At 41.8% G+C, this 14,123-nt stretch overlaps 1 protein-coding gene across 1 annotated transcript in view; it reads right to left on the bottom strand.

Moving 5' to 3' along the window:
* ARG2 (arginase 2) overlaps positions 1 to 14,123 on the bottom strand; it is a 21,358-nt gene extending 7,235 nt beyond the window's left edge. The window contains exons 1-3 of the mRNA XM_066321385.1: positions 13,977 to 14,123; positions 13,783 to 13,855; positions 113 to 290 (exon numbers count right to left, since the gene is read on the bottom strand). Of these exons, the coding sequence (XP_066177482.1) occupies positions 113 to 290; positions 13,783 to 13,855; positions 13,977 to 14,093 (368 nt within the window). The 5' untranslated portion in view covers positions 14,094 to 14,123. The remainder of the gene's footprint in view (positions 1 to 112; positions 291 to 13,782; positions 13,856 to 13,976) is intronic.

The raw sequence follows: 14,123 nt of genomic DNA, 5'->3' as shown, positions 1-14,123 counted from the left end.
CCAAAAAATGACCCCCAAGTTATTCCCCCAGTCCCTTTTTTTTTTTAATTAAATTCTTGCACTCCAAGTGTCAACTTGCAGCATGAACCACTAACTGTTTTTGTCAGCTTACCTGTGATCACCTCCTAAAGTCACACATCTGTGTCCAGCAGTTACTGCTCTGCTCACTGCATCAGCCAGCATCTGGCTGGCCAAGCCCACTGACCGTGGGTACAAAACCAGGTTGTTGTACAGTTCATCATTGGGAACTTGAGTGAAATTCAGATCTCCAAAGTCGTGCACTTGGCACCCTGGGAACACAGCAACAAAAGGAGAAAGTGACTTATTTAAATACCTTCCCAGGGAAATGCTCAAAATCAGTTGGGCGAGCAGGAAAGGAACAATGGGAAAGGAATGGATCCATTTGACTATTTGCTTTGGGTGCAAACTGTCACAGCATAACAAAATTAAAAAGTTTACAACAACATTATCAGCTTGAGCTTAAGACAGCTTTAATTTAGCAATGAACTATGCCAATCATAAAAAGTCAGAAAAAGTTTAGATTTTTTTATTATTATTTCATGAAAAATTCTATCATGAAAAATTATAGTCTGCATTGCCATCTTCCTTTCCATGTAGACAGATCGTATACAGCCTCAAATAAGCACAATTGCTCAAAGATGCCGAGGACTACACATTTCACTAACTATAGCTACAGTTATTTTACATTTTCAAGGCCCCAAAAATCCAGGCACAGAAGTGCCAAGTAACAAATAATACAATTTTCTTACAGTACTTCCAGGCAACTCCATGGAGGATTTACTCATGCTTTGTTAGGAGAACCTGTCCATTTTCTCAACACAAGATATTCTAGAAGGCATTTTAATCCTGGGACTTTGATCCCAAAACTCTTTGAGATCCTTTCAGTGCCAGTTCCAGCTTGACTGGCTGTTGAACCCGAGAACATCCTGGGTATAAAACTCAGCCTTTTCCTCTCAGAGACTCCCAGTTTGAGACAGACCTCTCACTGCAGGCTCTGATGAGGGCAGGGAAGGCCCCAAGGTATTTACAGCTGCACCAACAGTGGCTTAGTAAGACCACCCTGAATACCAGTCACACCTGTCCCCTTTGCTCCTCAGAATCACTGGTCTGTTTGCAGTTCAAAGCATCCAGGCCGGAGCTTGACATTTTGCCTTTAGCCATCACGTGCTTAATGGGGCAATTTGAAAAATTTAGGCAAGTCAACATGAACAAACAGCCTACTTGGGGCTCTGGGTTCCTGCTTAATTTCCTGTAAGGCATTAGTCTAATGGCTAAGAAACTGGCTCTGTGAATTTGCTTGGTGGATATTGCATAAAAGCATAGTTGAGAAATACGTGACTTCTTTATATTTTAAAATGGGTTTTGACTGGTGAAATGAATGAAGCAAAGCTTGAGTCAGTTGTGCAGATATGGTGCTGGGAAACAGGCAAGCATACATTTTCTAGCAGGGACACAGGTGGGCAGATATTGGGGTGTTTGCAAATGAATGTGTCAGCTGAGCACAGCTGCTTGACAAAGGAGTGAAGTCTTAGCAACTCTGAGGAAACACATTCTCTGCAGTGACATAAAGCAGTGAGCAGGACCATGACATACCAGTCCCTGCTTTTCACAAGGCAACACAGGTCCCCAGCTGCCTTTTTTCCCCCCTCCCATAGACAATACCTAATTATGCAACAGGATGAAACTCTGGAATTTTGAGCCCATTTTGTTCAGATTTGAACGTGCTATCTTATCTCTGTGACCACTACATTTTCTACCCACTGTTTATTCTGGTGCTGTGCAGAAGCAGAAAAAAGTTGTGAGTTTCAAGATGTTCAGTAAATGGTAGAAGTTGGGGGGGTTTTGTCATTCTGCAAGGCTACTTCTCCCACATATGCACACTGCTACACATTTCAGTATTTCAAAGTTTGATGGAAGTACTTGAGCATGCCTGAGAGACAAGTTTTGGAAGTAAGATTTCAATGGGTATCAAGACCTTTTGGAGATATTCTTGTACAAGGAAATAATGCCTTTGATCTAATACCTCTGACATCTGTGTGAAATAAATCTGCAGTTGGGAGCCATGTGCAGTGAGTTACACATTACAGGACAACACATTACACATTGTAATAGAAGAAAGGACTACAATTTAGATTTTGTTCTTTCCTACAGGACATACAAGCACATCACAGTATTTTTACCCATTAAAGGATGAAAACCAATTTGTTTAATTCGATCATGAAGCTGCACCTTCAGACCAGTATAAAATGAAGATCCATCCATGCCATCATTCCCTGCACTTGAAGGAATCAGTTAAAATTCTCTTGGTTATGCCCAAGGCAGGCAGCACGTGGCAGATTCAAGCAAGTGTATTTAGACAAGTAGCAATTTTTTAGTAATTTCTGCTTTACCCATCCCACCTCTAAGTTCCCACTGTAGAGCAAAAAGACTTGGTTCAGCTTCTGAATAAGAAACCCCATTTGTTTCTTAGGATCACATCAGGTTTATATAGTTTAACACTGCTTCAGTCCAAAATTCTGCAATCTTGTCCACTTGTTAAACACATGGGACTCATAATTCCAATTAATTTTCATAGAAAAGCCTAATGGTTGTTAAAGACAATAGATGCTTTCAGTTTTTGTTACCATCTTCTAAAGTTCAGATAGGGTTCATGAACCTTGTAGCAGTTTTTCTCAGCTTTGTGCATCCCTTATCTCTAGGCCCACTGTTTTTGTGTGCCTGCAGAGGACAGCTCAGGTTTCCCAGGGTGATAAGGAATGTTTTCAGCCAGCTATCCAAAGGCTATCTGAGTAAGATACAGTTTATCTCAGAAGTACACACTAATCCAATACTCAAATATTAATAGCTTCTCTTACTACTATTTCTTTTAACGGTGACTAGTGTTTTGAAAATTGGGATTAAATGACCTTAGGGCAAAGGAAAGCTTGGTGAATAGATAGTGTACAGAGAAAGAAATTCACAGCACTTAGATATGCCATGTATCTCAAAGACTGGGAAGTGTATGTGCATGTGTACACACAATTTTTCAAAAGACCAGATACTGCAGATGAAATGAACAAGCACATTTGTCCTAATTGTACTGAACAAAGAAAAACAGTTTAATAAATCAATAACTACTTTAATAATTTGACATAGCTTTTCTTTAGAATCTCAGCATTAGTCTAAAACTTAAAGACCTGAATTGTTTTCCATTTCATCTGCCTGCTTGCACATAGATATAAGTTTATTTCTTAAATCAAAGCACATTATTTGTGCACAGAAATTGCTCAATGGATTGACATGTTGTACTGCTGTGCAGTCTGGGGGATTTTGATGTTATATGCCCATTAGTGAAAGATTTTAAAACCCACCTCACCAAGCAATAGCCACTTACTTTCTTTGTGAGCTGGGACACTCTTTATTTTACATAGATAGTAATACATTATTTTATATAGATGCTAATACTTACAAACAAAACAGCTTTTTAAATCAGCGCCAAAAGTTAACATGAAGACTATGCCTTTTGCAAGGCAGTAGATTCAAGTTCTAAAAGGTAGAAAAAGCTATGGGCAGATAGGAAAGCCAGCTTCCTTACATTCATTAGAAAGCACAGCATCCACACCATTTGTCAGTAAAGCAGATCAGGTCTAGCCAGGATTAAAGTGTTTTTAAATTGAAACCATATGTACCATACAGTACTTAAAAAGTAAACAGCACAGACATTTTGCTGGTAACTAAAGAATATGAAATTAAATGTGATCAAAAGTCTTTTTTTTTTCACACTTTCAAGCCATAACAGAAATGATTTTCAAATGAAAAATATATTATGATTGATTCATTAGTCAATTATCAACAATGCAGGAAATTTATAACAACCAAATACATACAGGTCAGCTCCACCAACACTCTGGCTCAAGCAGAGATCCCTTTTAGAAGTGAGGAAAATAAAAAAGCAGGCCTGAATAATCTGTTTCTGTTACAGAAGCTTGAAAGAGATAGACACCTTTATCTCCCTTCTATCTGAGCACAAGCACACAGTATAGTTACATAACCAACATTTGCATATGCACAACAGTCCTGTCAGAAGGAACAGCCAGCAGGGAAAGGCAGGACCCACACCTTGGGAGTGCAACCCTCAGTGGTTCAATGCCTCCCCCTGCCATCAACAGAGGTGCCTGGGGACACATTGCAGCCAAAATATTAATAAAATAGCTTGACATAGTTGGCACAGCATATCATTCCCTGGTTAATTTCTTTTTGGCCAGAACAGGTGAGGGAAAGATCACACAGGCATTCAACCTACAGACCAGTGGCACAGCTGGATAAATTTATCCAGAACCTGACTTGTATTAGGTAGAACAAATCCTCATTTTTCCTACCTAGGAACCTTAGACTTAAAAAAACAAAAACAAAAACAAAAAAACACCACAAACAAACAAAAAACCAAAAACAAAAAACAAAAAAACAAAAAACAAAAAAACACAAAAAAACCCCACCAAAAAACCCTACAAAAAAAACCCCAACCAAAAAAAAATACCCAGAAAACAAACAAACACACCCACAAAAAACCCCACAAACCAAAACAAACAACCCTCCCCTGAAAGCAAAAAAACAAAACGAATACCCCACCAAAAACAAACCACACCACCAGTTCTCTGCATGCCTTTTCAAATAAGCTATTAATGTATCACTCACACTCAACTCAGTGATGCTTATAAATGGGACACAAAATGTCTTTTAGCAAGCTGTTTGACAAGTCTGAAGTTCACTTCTTTTCATAAGCAAAATACCCGCAGTAACCAGCAGTTATTACAGTAATTTCCCTGCACAAATGTAGAGAATTTTCTCCTGTAAAAAACAGGCAGCTTATGTCAAGTGGCATTTAATTGGAAAACATCTGGACAGCAGCAGGGGAAGCCTATCCCCCCATGCTCCTCTACTGGGAAATTGCAACAGAAGCAGCAAACTGATAGCAGTAGATTCAGCTTTCCAAACCCAGGCTGTTTGCTGACATTGCCCCATGGCACATTCACATAATAAATATAACAGCTCTGCAGGGCAGCAAACAGGAATTAGAACAAAAGCACAAGAACCGTTCTCCCAACACTGCCGGTCTACACTGGGTATTTGTGAACTGGACATTTAAAAAAAAAAAACACAAACAAACAAACAAACAAAACAACCTAAATAAATGGGAAAAGTAAATCCTCTTCTGGGTGAGCTGTCAGAGGAATCTGGAAATCCCACAGTTACTAGATCTTCTTTCATACTACATTGTATAAAGCTGTTCACATGAAAGCATCATTCCTGCAAACTGTTTTCTCAGATTATAGCACCATTTACTAAATCACCACAAACACAGAAAGGCTTTCTGGGATGCAATGACTACTATGAATAATGTTTATAGGAAAACTACTTCCCATGAATGAAACCAAGTTAACATCCTTCTTTTCAGTATAAGCCCATTGGCTTAGGGTGGGGACTCTGCAATCCCTTCTCAGGGACACTGTCAAAATGTTACACAACAGCAAACAAATGATTCAATTTATTATGACCAGTGCATTTTGAAGCTGTGTTTTAAAGGTCGTTTTAACCCTCCAGAATTATCCAGGATATGTGTGTGTTACAAGTAGACAAACAAAGTGCATACTTTCATTTTACAAGAATAGGAAATTAGGCTAGCAAGGCACCCCCGCAAGACAGACTTCAGCAGCCTAATTTAATCATAACCCCTTTGCTAGAAGTTCATAACCCAGCATCTACTTCTCTTTAAACTGAATCTGCTGGAAGAAATCTACTGGATAGTTGACGGCTCAATAGATACCTGTCAGCTCTAAAACTTCACTTCCTAAAGGGCAAGTTCTTGTCTGAGAAATTCCCATCCTTTTATATGAAATTTAGGAAGGTCTGATTTAAGACAAAGTTTCTGTAGCTGTACATATTTTAAAAGTTTCATCTCTTACAAAAGCAACAAGCAAACCCAATTCCAACTGCTCACCCAAGTCTGCAGTCAAGACATCCCTTGCATAAAGTGAGCCAAAAAATATTTTTCCAACCCCAAATGGAGCAGCCACCTCATTTCCCTTTGGAAGCTGCTTATAACTTTAATCTCTTATGAAATTCAGTGCACTAGACCTTCAGAGGTCTTAAAAAACGTCACTCTGAGGTGTTGGGAAACATTTGCACTGTGGCTTGCATCAGAGAGAAGGGTGTAGCTCTTGCGTCCAACACCAACAAACCCTGCACACATTCTAATTCCCTTTAAATAAGCTTAACCCAGACACAGTTCCTGATAAGAACACAATGGACCACTTACAGCCATGAGGAGGATCATAATGCCAAAAGAGCTTTCCTCAACAAGCACGTTGTGCTTTAGATTGTTACAGAAGTAAGCAGTTAGTACATTAGTTAACCCAGGCAGGTAACAATTGAGAGGAAGGGAGAGCAGAATATATTGGATATTACTGAAATTCTCTTCCTCCCTCTTAACCCTGGGAGAATCCAACATCTTTACTTTACTTCTTCATGTACTAATGAAAAATCTGGTGGGTTATTGGTTTGTGGGGTTTGTTTTATTATTTTTTTCTGTATTTAACTTCAGTGCCTGGTTCCCTGTTTTTCAGCAGGTGATGTTACAACAGAAATTTCCACCTTTCATCCAAAGCAGTCCCCCATACCATATTCACACAAGCATACACCTGCCATAGGTATCTTGGTCTTGTGAGTCCACAATTAGACATGGAACTTCATGTTTCAAGGTTTTTTATGTTTGAAGTTTCAAACGAGAAAGCAGTAATAGATCATGCATACTGTAAAGCAGATCAAAACACAACTTATTACCTAATTTTCCCTCTGTCACCTCCCTTTGTGCTCCCCCTAGGAACTCCACTCCTTCAACAGAATTAGAAGTTTAAAAAATAAACCAGGATGTGATCTAAAAGTACTCCAATCCAGAGAGAATTATATAGGTGCAGAAATGCAGGTTAGTAATGTATTAAAACTAAACTTATAATATGAAAATACCTAGGATGCAAGGTATCACTATAAATCCAAAAAATACAAACCCCCCAAAAGCTCTTTTCATTGGTCCTTGACTCTAGTCTCCTTTTATGTAAAGATTAGGAAAAAATAATTCAGGTTTTCCTGATCTTCATCAGCACAGATTTATTTTTCAAAGTTATCTAAACTAAACTGACACACAGAACAATTACAGTTAAGGCACCAAGTGACATTTACCCCAAATTCACAAATATTCTTTTAAAGCTGATTCCATAGAGTGCAACCTTGAGTATGCCCCAGCCAAATGCGAGAGGGAAAAACAAACATCAAATCGATGGCTAACACAAAGCTTTTCACCCCAAAGCAGACTGCGTACTCCAGCATGGTGAAGGGAAGAGAATATCAGAACAAACTGAGTGCAAGGACTGCTCTGACTGTATTTTCAGTGTTGGCATTTTTCTCCTGACTTCCAAGACTACTTGTAATCATGCAAATATCAAAGGTACAACATCCAAAAGGATAAACCAAACTGCTGAGTACAGCTGTGCACAGCAGAGCACACTCCCCCAGGGGAGCACAGCCTCCTCTGCTCAAGGCAACACAGCCAATGAGGTCTGTTGGGAAGAAAGCAACCTAAAAACAGCCTCCTCCAAAGAGCTCTCCTCCAAAACCCCAGCAGGGCTCCTTCTGCCTGCCAGGTCATCAGAGCCAGCTCCTGGCTGCCTTCCCTCACAGAGTGGAGCAGCACCTGCCCTCGATGCATTCTGACAACTGGCACAATTTGAAAGACTCATTGTAAATGCTAGTTAAAAATCAGTCCCTCTGGCTGTGCTTTGATTTTTGACAAACCACTGGTCTGAAGGTAACCAATCATGCCTAATCCACATTTGAGAGGTAAACAAGAAGAGCAGAGTCTCATGGATCTTTATCTCTGTATAAATAAAAAGAGGTAATGAAGTCTAGTTCCAAAAATAAGTTGCAGTACTACGTAAGTATATTGTACTGATATTATTATTAAACAGAAGTGTTCAGGCATGCTTGTATCTAAGGGAAAGAGAACAGGACTGCCACTTGCCCATCCTGTTTCAGGGGAAAAGGTGGAAAGTGGGTATTCCACGATTAAAAAAATAAAATGTATTCCTATTTCTGCTTTTTGGGGAAGAAGAATTAGCTGTTAGTCTGACCTCTTTATGTTACACCCAAACTGATTTTTGTTCCTGAAAATGTTCCTAGAAAAAGAATACTTAGCTTTGACAGTACTAGAAGCAGATGTGATCAGAAATGAAGACATGAACAGTAGCATTTCTGACTTCAACAATGCAGAGATCTAAATAAACAATATGCTGCTTACATGCCAGCAGCTATTTAGAATTTTGCCTGTCTCCCACTTCATCAACAGCAGAAAATATAACTCAAAAAAACACCAGATCTTGATTTTATGCATACAACAAATTTAGCCTTTATTGGAATTCTAGAGATTAGAGATATTTGACTGGTTCTATTAATGTCTTTACAAATCTAGAATACTGAGTTTTGAAGAGAAACAAGTGAGGTAAAAGCTAGTGCAAAACAAAGCTAGAATATAATCCAAGAATTCAAGAACCCATTTCTGACAGATCTTGTTTCTAACATGTAAATCCAATCTCAGTTCAAATACAGGGCAAGCAGAACAGTACAGTTTATCAGATTCTTCAGGGACACAGGCAACTCTTTAAACATAGTTACTGGATGGACTGATGAACATCATTTTCCCAACAATGCAGCTGTAACTCTTGCCAGTCCAACCCCAGCACCTATACTTATTTATGCATAGTTGGTGCATAACTAAATTGTTTATCTTCCTTCTAAACTCTTTATTGAAGAAGATTTAGATGGACAAAGAGGAGATATGTAGAAGAAGCTGCCTCATGATTTATTAAGACTGATACTAACCATATGAGCTATCTTGGTGAAGAAGCAAAGTTTAATTGCTATTTCTGGCAGCAGATGTCAATAGGAGTCCAATGGTTTTGGGCAAAGCAGTAGCGTAACTCCAGAGACATGGGGATTAACAGCTCCACTCCTCTTTTAGAGGAGGTTACTCCTTTCTGAGTCACCACCCTGCCCTCATGAAAACTATTACTGAAGAGCTTTTTTGCAGTCAAACAGAAGAATGGTGATAGGATGCTCATTCTCTCTGACAAGTACAGTTCCACTTTGTGTAACCCACATGTCTCTCCAGTTCACCAACTCATCAAGCCAGCAGCTCAGATCCAAACTTTGCTGATCAATTCTACAGTAACCTAAATCCAAGCCTGAATAAGCTCAGCAACCCAGCTGCATGCAGTTCTAAACAAAGACAAAAAAAAGTTTAATTCAACAATCAACAGTCACCATACAAGAACGAATACTTGGGGAAAAAATCTTACACAAAAGTTGTCCCCATGCCAGCAACAGCACAGGTGCTCTATGTCACCTCAAAAGGCTACAGTAAAACACAGTAGCTATCGATTAAGTATAAAACTGAGTAAGGCCTTTCCTCAGGTAAGAGAACTAGACAAAACTCTGAATTGAAGTGTGATCAGATTCTCTGTGCAGCAAACAAGAGAGGCCCAAGAAACTCACTTCTAAAAACTTCATACTTTGCACCTTCAGTAGCTTATGCATCTGCCACCTATCTTCCCCGCTCCTAGCCAACAAAAGTCCAAAAGCCTCCACATATTGCACCCATTTCTGTTTACTGTAAGAGCAATACACAGCCCTATGTGCTTTGCACCCTTTTCTCCCCTATGTCAAGGAGTTGTGGGTCTCTGTTTTCACACAGCACTTTTACTTCTTCGGCAAGATGCCCTTTAAGGTGATATTTTAGTTTCCCTTAGGAGAAGAAGCAAAGCCAAAAGACAAACATCACCGTGGGGAATAAAAATCCCCACAGACAGAGTAAGTTATATTTTAATTTACTCCTGCTACACTTGCACACCCACTGCTTTTGCCTTGGGTGGGGGTGGACTCCTGCTACAGTAACTCTTCCTGAGTACACCCTGAGCTACTACCAACAGGTAACAGCACTCTCTCTGCTTCTAACAAGGGGATAAAAATCAAATTGCTGGCTCAAAATCGCTGACAGTTTGGTACAGACTAGCCACAACATCTGCCTCTGTGCTCCTTCCTCCGATTTCAGCCTATGCATAAACAAGCAGTTCACAGGCAGTCATTCCTTGAGGCAGCCAAGAAGTTACTGTACCATGTAGGTATGGTGACAGAATCCTTCAAGGGAGGGATCCCCCCATAAAAATAGAAATTGGAATGGCAGCTCACAACACTGCAATAGGACTGTGAAAGAACAGAAATTAGGATAGGGTGAAAGAAACAATAAAATCCCCCCCTTCAAATATACTAGCCATTGAAAGCAAGGTGCAAAACAATGCAAAAAGGGGAAATAAAGATTTAGTATTCTCACTCTTTCTGATATGGCTGGAGCACTTATCAACAGAAGTCATTAAATAAGGCAGGCAAACATGTGAAGAGCCATATGGCTGCTTCATATTCAAAGTAACAAATAAACATAGTGTATGCATCGTACTACCCAAGTGCTACCTTTTAGAGGACCCTTCAGAGCACCTTGATTTTATAGGTCGAGTTGAACTTGAACCACAAATGGAAAATTAATCAATCAAAACTTTATTTAAATAAACCTTCACATTACAGGCAAACAGAAGAGTCTGATCATCAGAAATCTCTTCCACTTGAAAGACGGTGAGGGCAATTTTCAGAGCTACTGTTAATGCAGAGGAATACTGCCTCTTTCCCCCATCTGTACCTCTCTAGATGGCCCAGAATCCAGCCTCACTTTTGTACTGGGAAACATCATTCCACATTTCATCCATGGTTTAAAACTTGTAATGACAAGGAAAATCAAGTTTATAGCATTTGTTCATATCCAAGCAAAGACTGGGGGGCATGTAACAAACACTTTCCATATGCACTCACATACACAGACCCTGTGGGGTCACAAATGCTTCAGAACTGGCCAGTAGAGATGAAGAAGCCTTGTATCTTAGACAAATGTAATTTCTTTTTAAAGGAGAAACCTGGCCTGCTGTAGTATAGTTTGCCTGTTCCTGGAAAACAATCAAGAATCCATGAAAATTACTAACTCTTATAAAAAAGCAGATATATAGATTATCCAAATTAATAATTAGAATCCTACTGTGGCTCCATTCATACTGTGGCCTTCTTAAAAGTATGAGCAGAAAATTCTAAGCATTAGAAAGACAAAGAAAGCAGCTTATGTTTTACTGCCAGTTCAGCATACCACAGGACTCCAAGTAATTGCACTATTACAAAAGTACTGCAGCCAAGGCTATCCTAGCATCCCAGGGAAGAAAAATAAGCAGCCCACACATAAAAACAATTATGTGTTAAGTTTCCATGAACAACAAATGCGTACAGTACAAAAGGCTCCATGGCAGTATCCTAGTCCATCTACCACCCTCCCCTCAAGCAAACTGTCTTTGCACTGTAAACCACTCCTCTGTGCATGCTGGTGACTATCATCATTTCAGGATGGGCCCTCATAGCAGAACCTGCTCTCAAAAGGGTTGCAGAGATTTAAGCAGCAATAGACAGCAACGCCACCTTAAACAAACCAACCCCACACCACTGGAAAACCTTGCCAGCAATAGGAAACTACAACTGCTGAAGGAAGAAATCTCAGAGCCTCTAAAAATTTTAAGAGAACAGCAAGAAAATATCTCTATCTGCATAACTGATTAATGAGTAAACAACCTATAAGAAACTAAGCAGTAAAAGTATTTTTAAAATTTTGTTTAGCTTGCTTCATTCTATCCTCATAACATTTTGGTATTGGAATCCAGAAAGGGCTTAAATGTGGTTGTCAAGATGCCCATGACACTCAGAGTGCTTCAATAAATCTCCAGAAGGCTTCAAGCATCAGCACCCTGTTATCTAAAAGTCCGTCATACCTTTTCCCTGTATCCTCCCAAGGGCAGCTCCACACAGCTCTGGCTCTTTCTCTAAAGTCTTCTCTGTTCCTTCTGCAGTTCCAGCTCACTCTTTCCTGTCCCCAACACAGCCACCTTACCCTGTCCCTCACACAACCTCCTGTCCCTTCCTCCTCTCAGCACAGCCAGCAGACTCCAACTGACTCCCCCCAGCTCACTCACTCTTTATCACACCCAGAGCTGGGAGGGCAGGGCTGCTCCCACTTTGGGTAATTAACACAGCTGCAATGTATGGGGGGCAAAATTGCCTTCAGCATCACCTCCATCTGTCTCCTCACAATCGAATTTCCCTTTCTTTCTACCTTTTACAAGCTCCTATTGAAGTGAACTCGTGTCATGAAAATGAGACAGCTGCTTCTTCTTCTAGTTTATAATTTTGTTGGGTTTTGCAGGTTTAGGGTTTTCCTCAAAGAATTCTTTCAAAGTGGAAACATTAGTTCTGTACCACTTGAAAGAGAGCCTTCCAGTATAAAATTCTGTTACTGATACAAAATAATCTGCTGCCTACAGTCTTATTGAGATGAGCATCCTCCTTTCAAACCTAGCAATTTGTTAGTTTCAAATAAACTTCAGGTTCAGTAACTATTCCAGTACAAAGAACCTCTTTTGTCCTCTTCCACATTTGCTGACATTATAGATCATATTCACCAGAATTCAAGTATTGCCAAGGATGGCAAGTGTCTGCACTTTGAACAGAACAAGAGAGGAAAAGAATATCTACTCATTTACCTACCAACTGGGACTTTTCAGCTTGTGAATCATTAGATATGTAGGATAACCATACAGGGCTGCACAGAACAATTGCTTCTGTTTTGTAGAGTTCTTCAATTCAGAATAAAATTGCTAGAGGGTTATTAGGCAATTATCTCTGCATGCATCTAAACTCCACTGATACTAACCACCCAGGGAGCAGATACTGGTTCCTTCTGTGGTCCAGCCCTGCATTCCAGCCCCATCACACCGTTTTTAGTAACACCTTTTAGAACAAAGATTCTCCAAGACACATTTCAGCTTTACAAGTTTCTAGCTCTCATGTTCTGTTTCTAGTAACTCTGGTACAGCTTTCTGCAGGTCTCAGCCTGTAGAAGCAATAGATACGAGAAGCTGAATCACAATTAAATGCATAGTTTGCTTGCACAAAAAGACCAGAAACAGTCCATTCACAGGGTGGCATTTGGAAGCGTTTTCTAAGACGTCAGACAAGACCTCACACATAAAACTGAGGACTTCCCCAGAAAATTCTGTATTTCATCACCTAGAAGCATACGAATCTTTTAGGAATAAGCTGGCAACGAACACAGAAGGGAAGGAGGGAGGGGAAAAAAAAAAACCGGCAAAGCCCATACTAGATGATAACCCGAGGACCACAGCTACTTGTCCGGATGCCCTGAGTGCACACATCGATTCAAACGGCCTCTGTTCCCCGGCTCTCCCGGAGTCAGCACGAACAGCACACGCTGCACTGTGCCAGCGCGTCCCGCTGCTCCGGACAGCCGGAGCGCATCGCGGCCGGGGAGCCGGGACCACCGGCCGCTCTTTGTTCCGGGGACCCCCGCAGGGCCCGGTGCGGCTCCTCCCGGCGCGGAACGCGACAAGCCTCTCCCCGCCGACACCGCCGCAAGGCTGCGGGCATGGCCGGCGGCGGGGCACGGAGCGTTCCGTGAGTCACTCGGGGCAGGAGCCGTCCCCCCCGCCCGCGGTGCGGCTGAGTCACGCCGAGAGCGGAGCGGGAGATGCGGGCAGCCCCCGCCCCAGCCGCGCCCCGCCGCGCTGTGCTCACCGAGCCCGGCCAGCCGCTCCACCAGCCCCGCGGCGCGGAGGGTAGCGGGGCCGTGGTCCACTCCGCGCCGTTTCTGCGAGACAAAGAGAGGAGGAAGGCGTCAGACAGCGCTGCCCGCAGCCAGGTACGCGAGCCCCGCCGGGGAGGGGGAGCCGGGGGACCGCGGCACCCGGCGCCCCCCCCGCGATGCCCACCTGGCCCCTGGAGAGCGGGGCTCCCACCAGCGCCACGGAGTGCGCCCGGCGGTGCAGCTGGCGCCCGGCGTCGGGCCGTGCACGGAGCAGGCGGCCCAGGGCCCCTCTCCCGGCCATGGCGGGGCGATGCTGCCGCGCGCCGCCCGC

The sequence above is a fragment of the Sylvia atricapilla genome, chromosome 6, assembly GCF_009819655.1.
Source record: "Sylvia atricapilla isolate bSylAtr1 chromosome 6, bSylAtr1.pri, whole genome shotgun sequence".
NCBI lineage: Eukaryota > Metazoa > Chordata > Aves > Passeriformes > Sylviidae > Sylvia > Sylvia atricapilla.
Note: the sequence above shows the minus strand (reverse complement) of the source record. Positions and strands in the feature narration are given on the sequence as shown.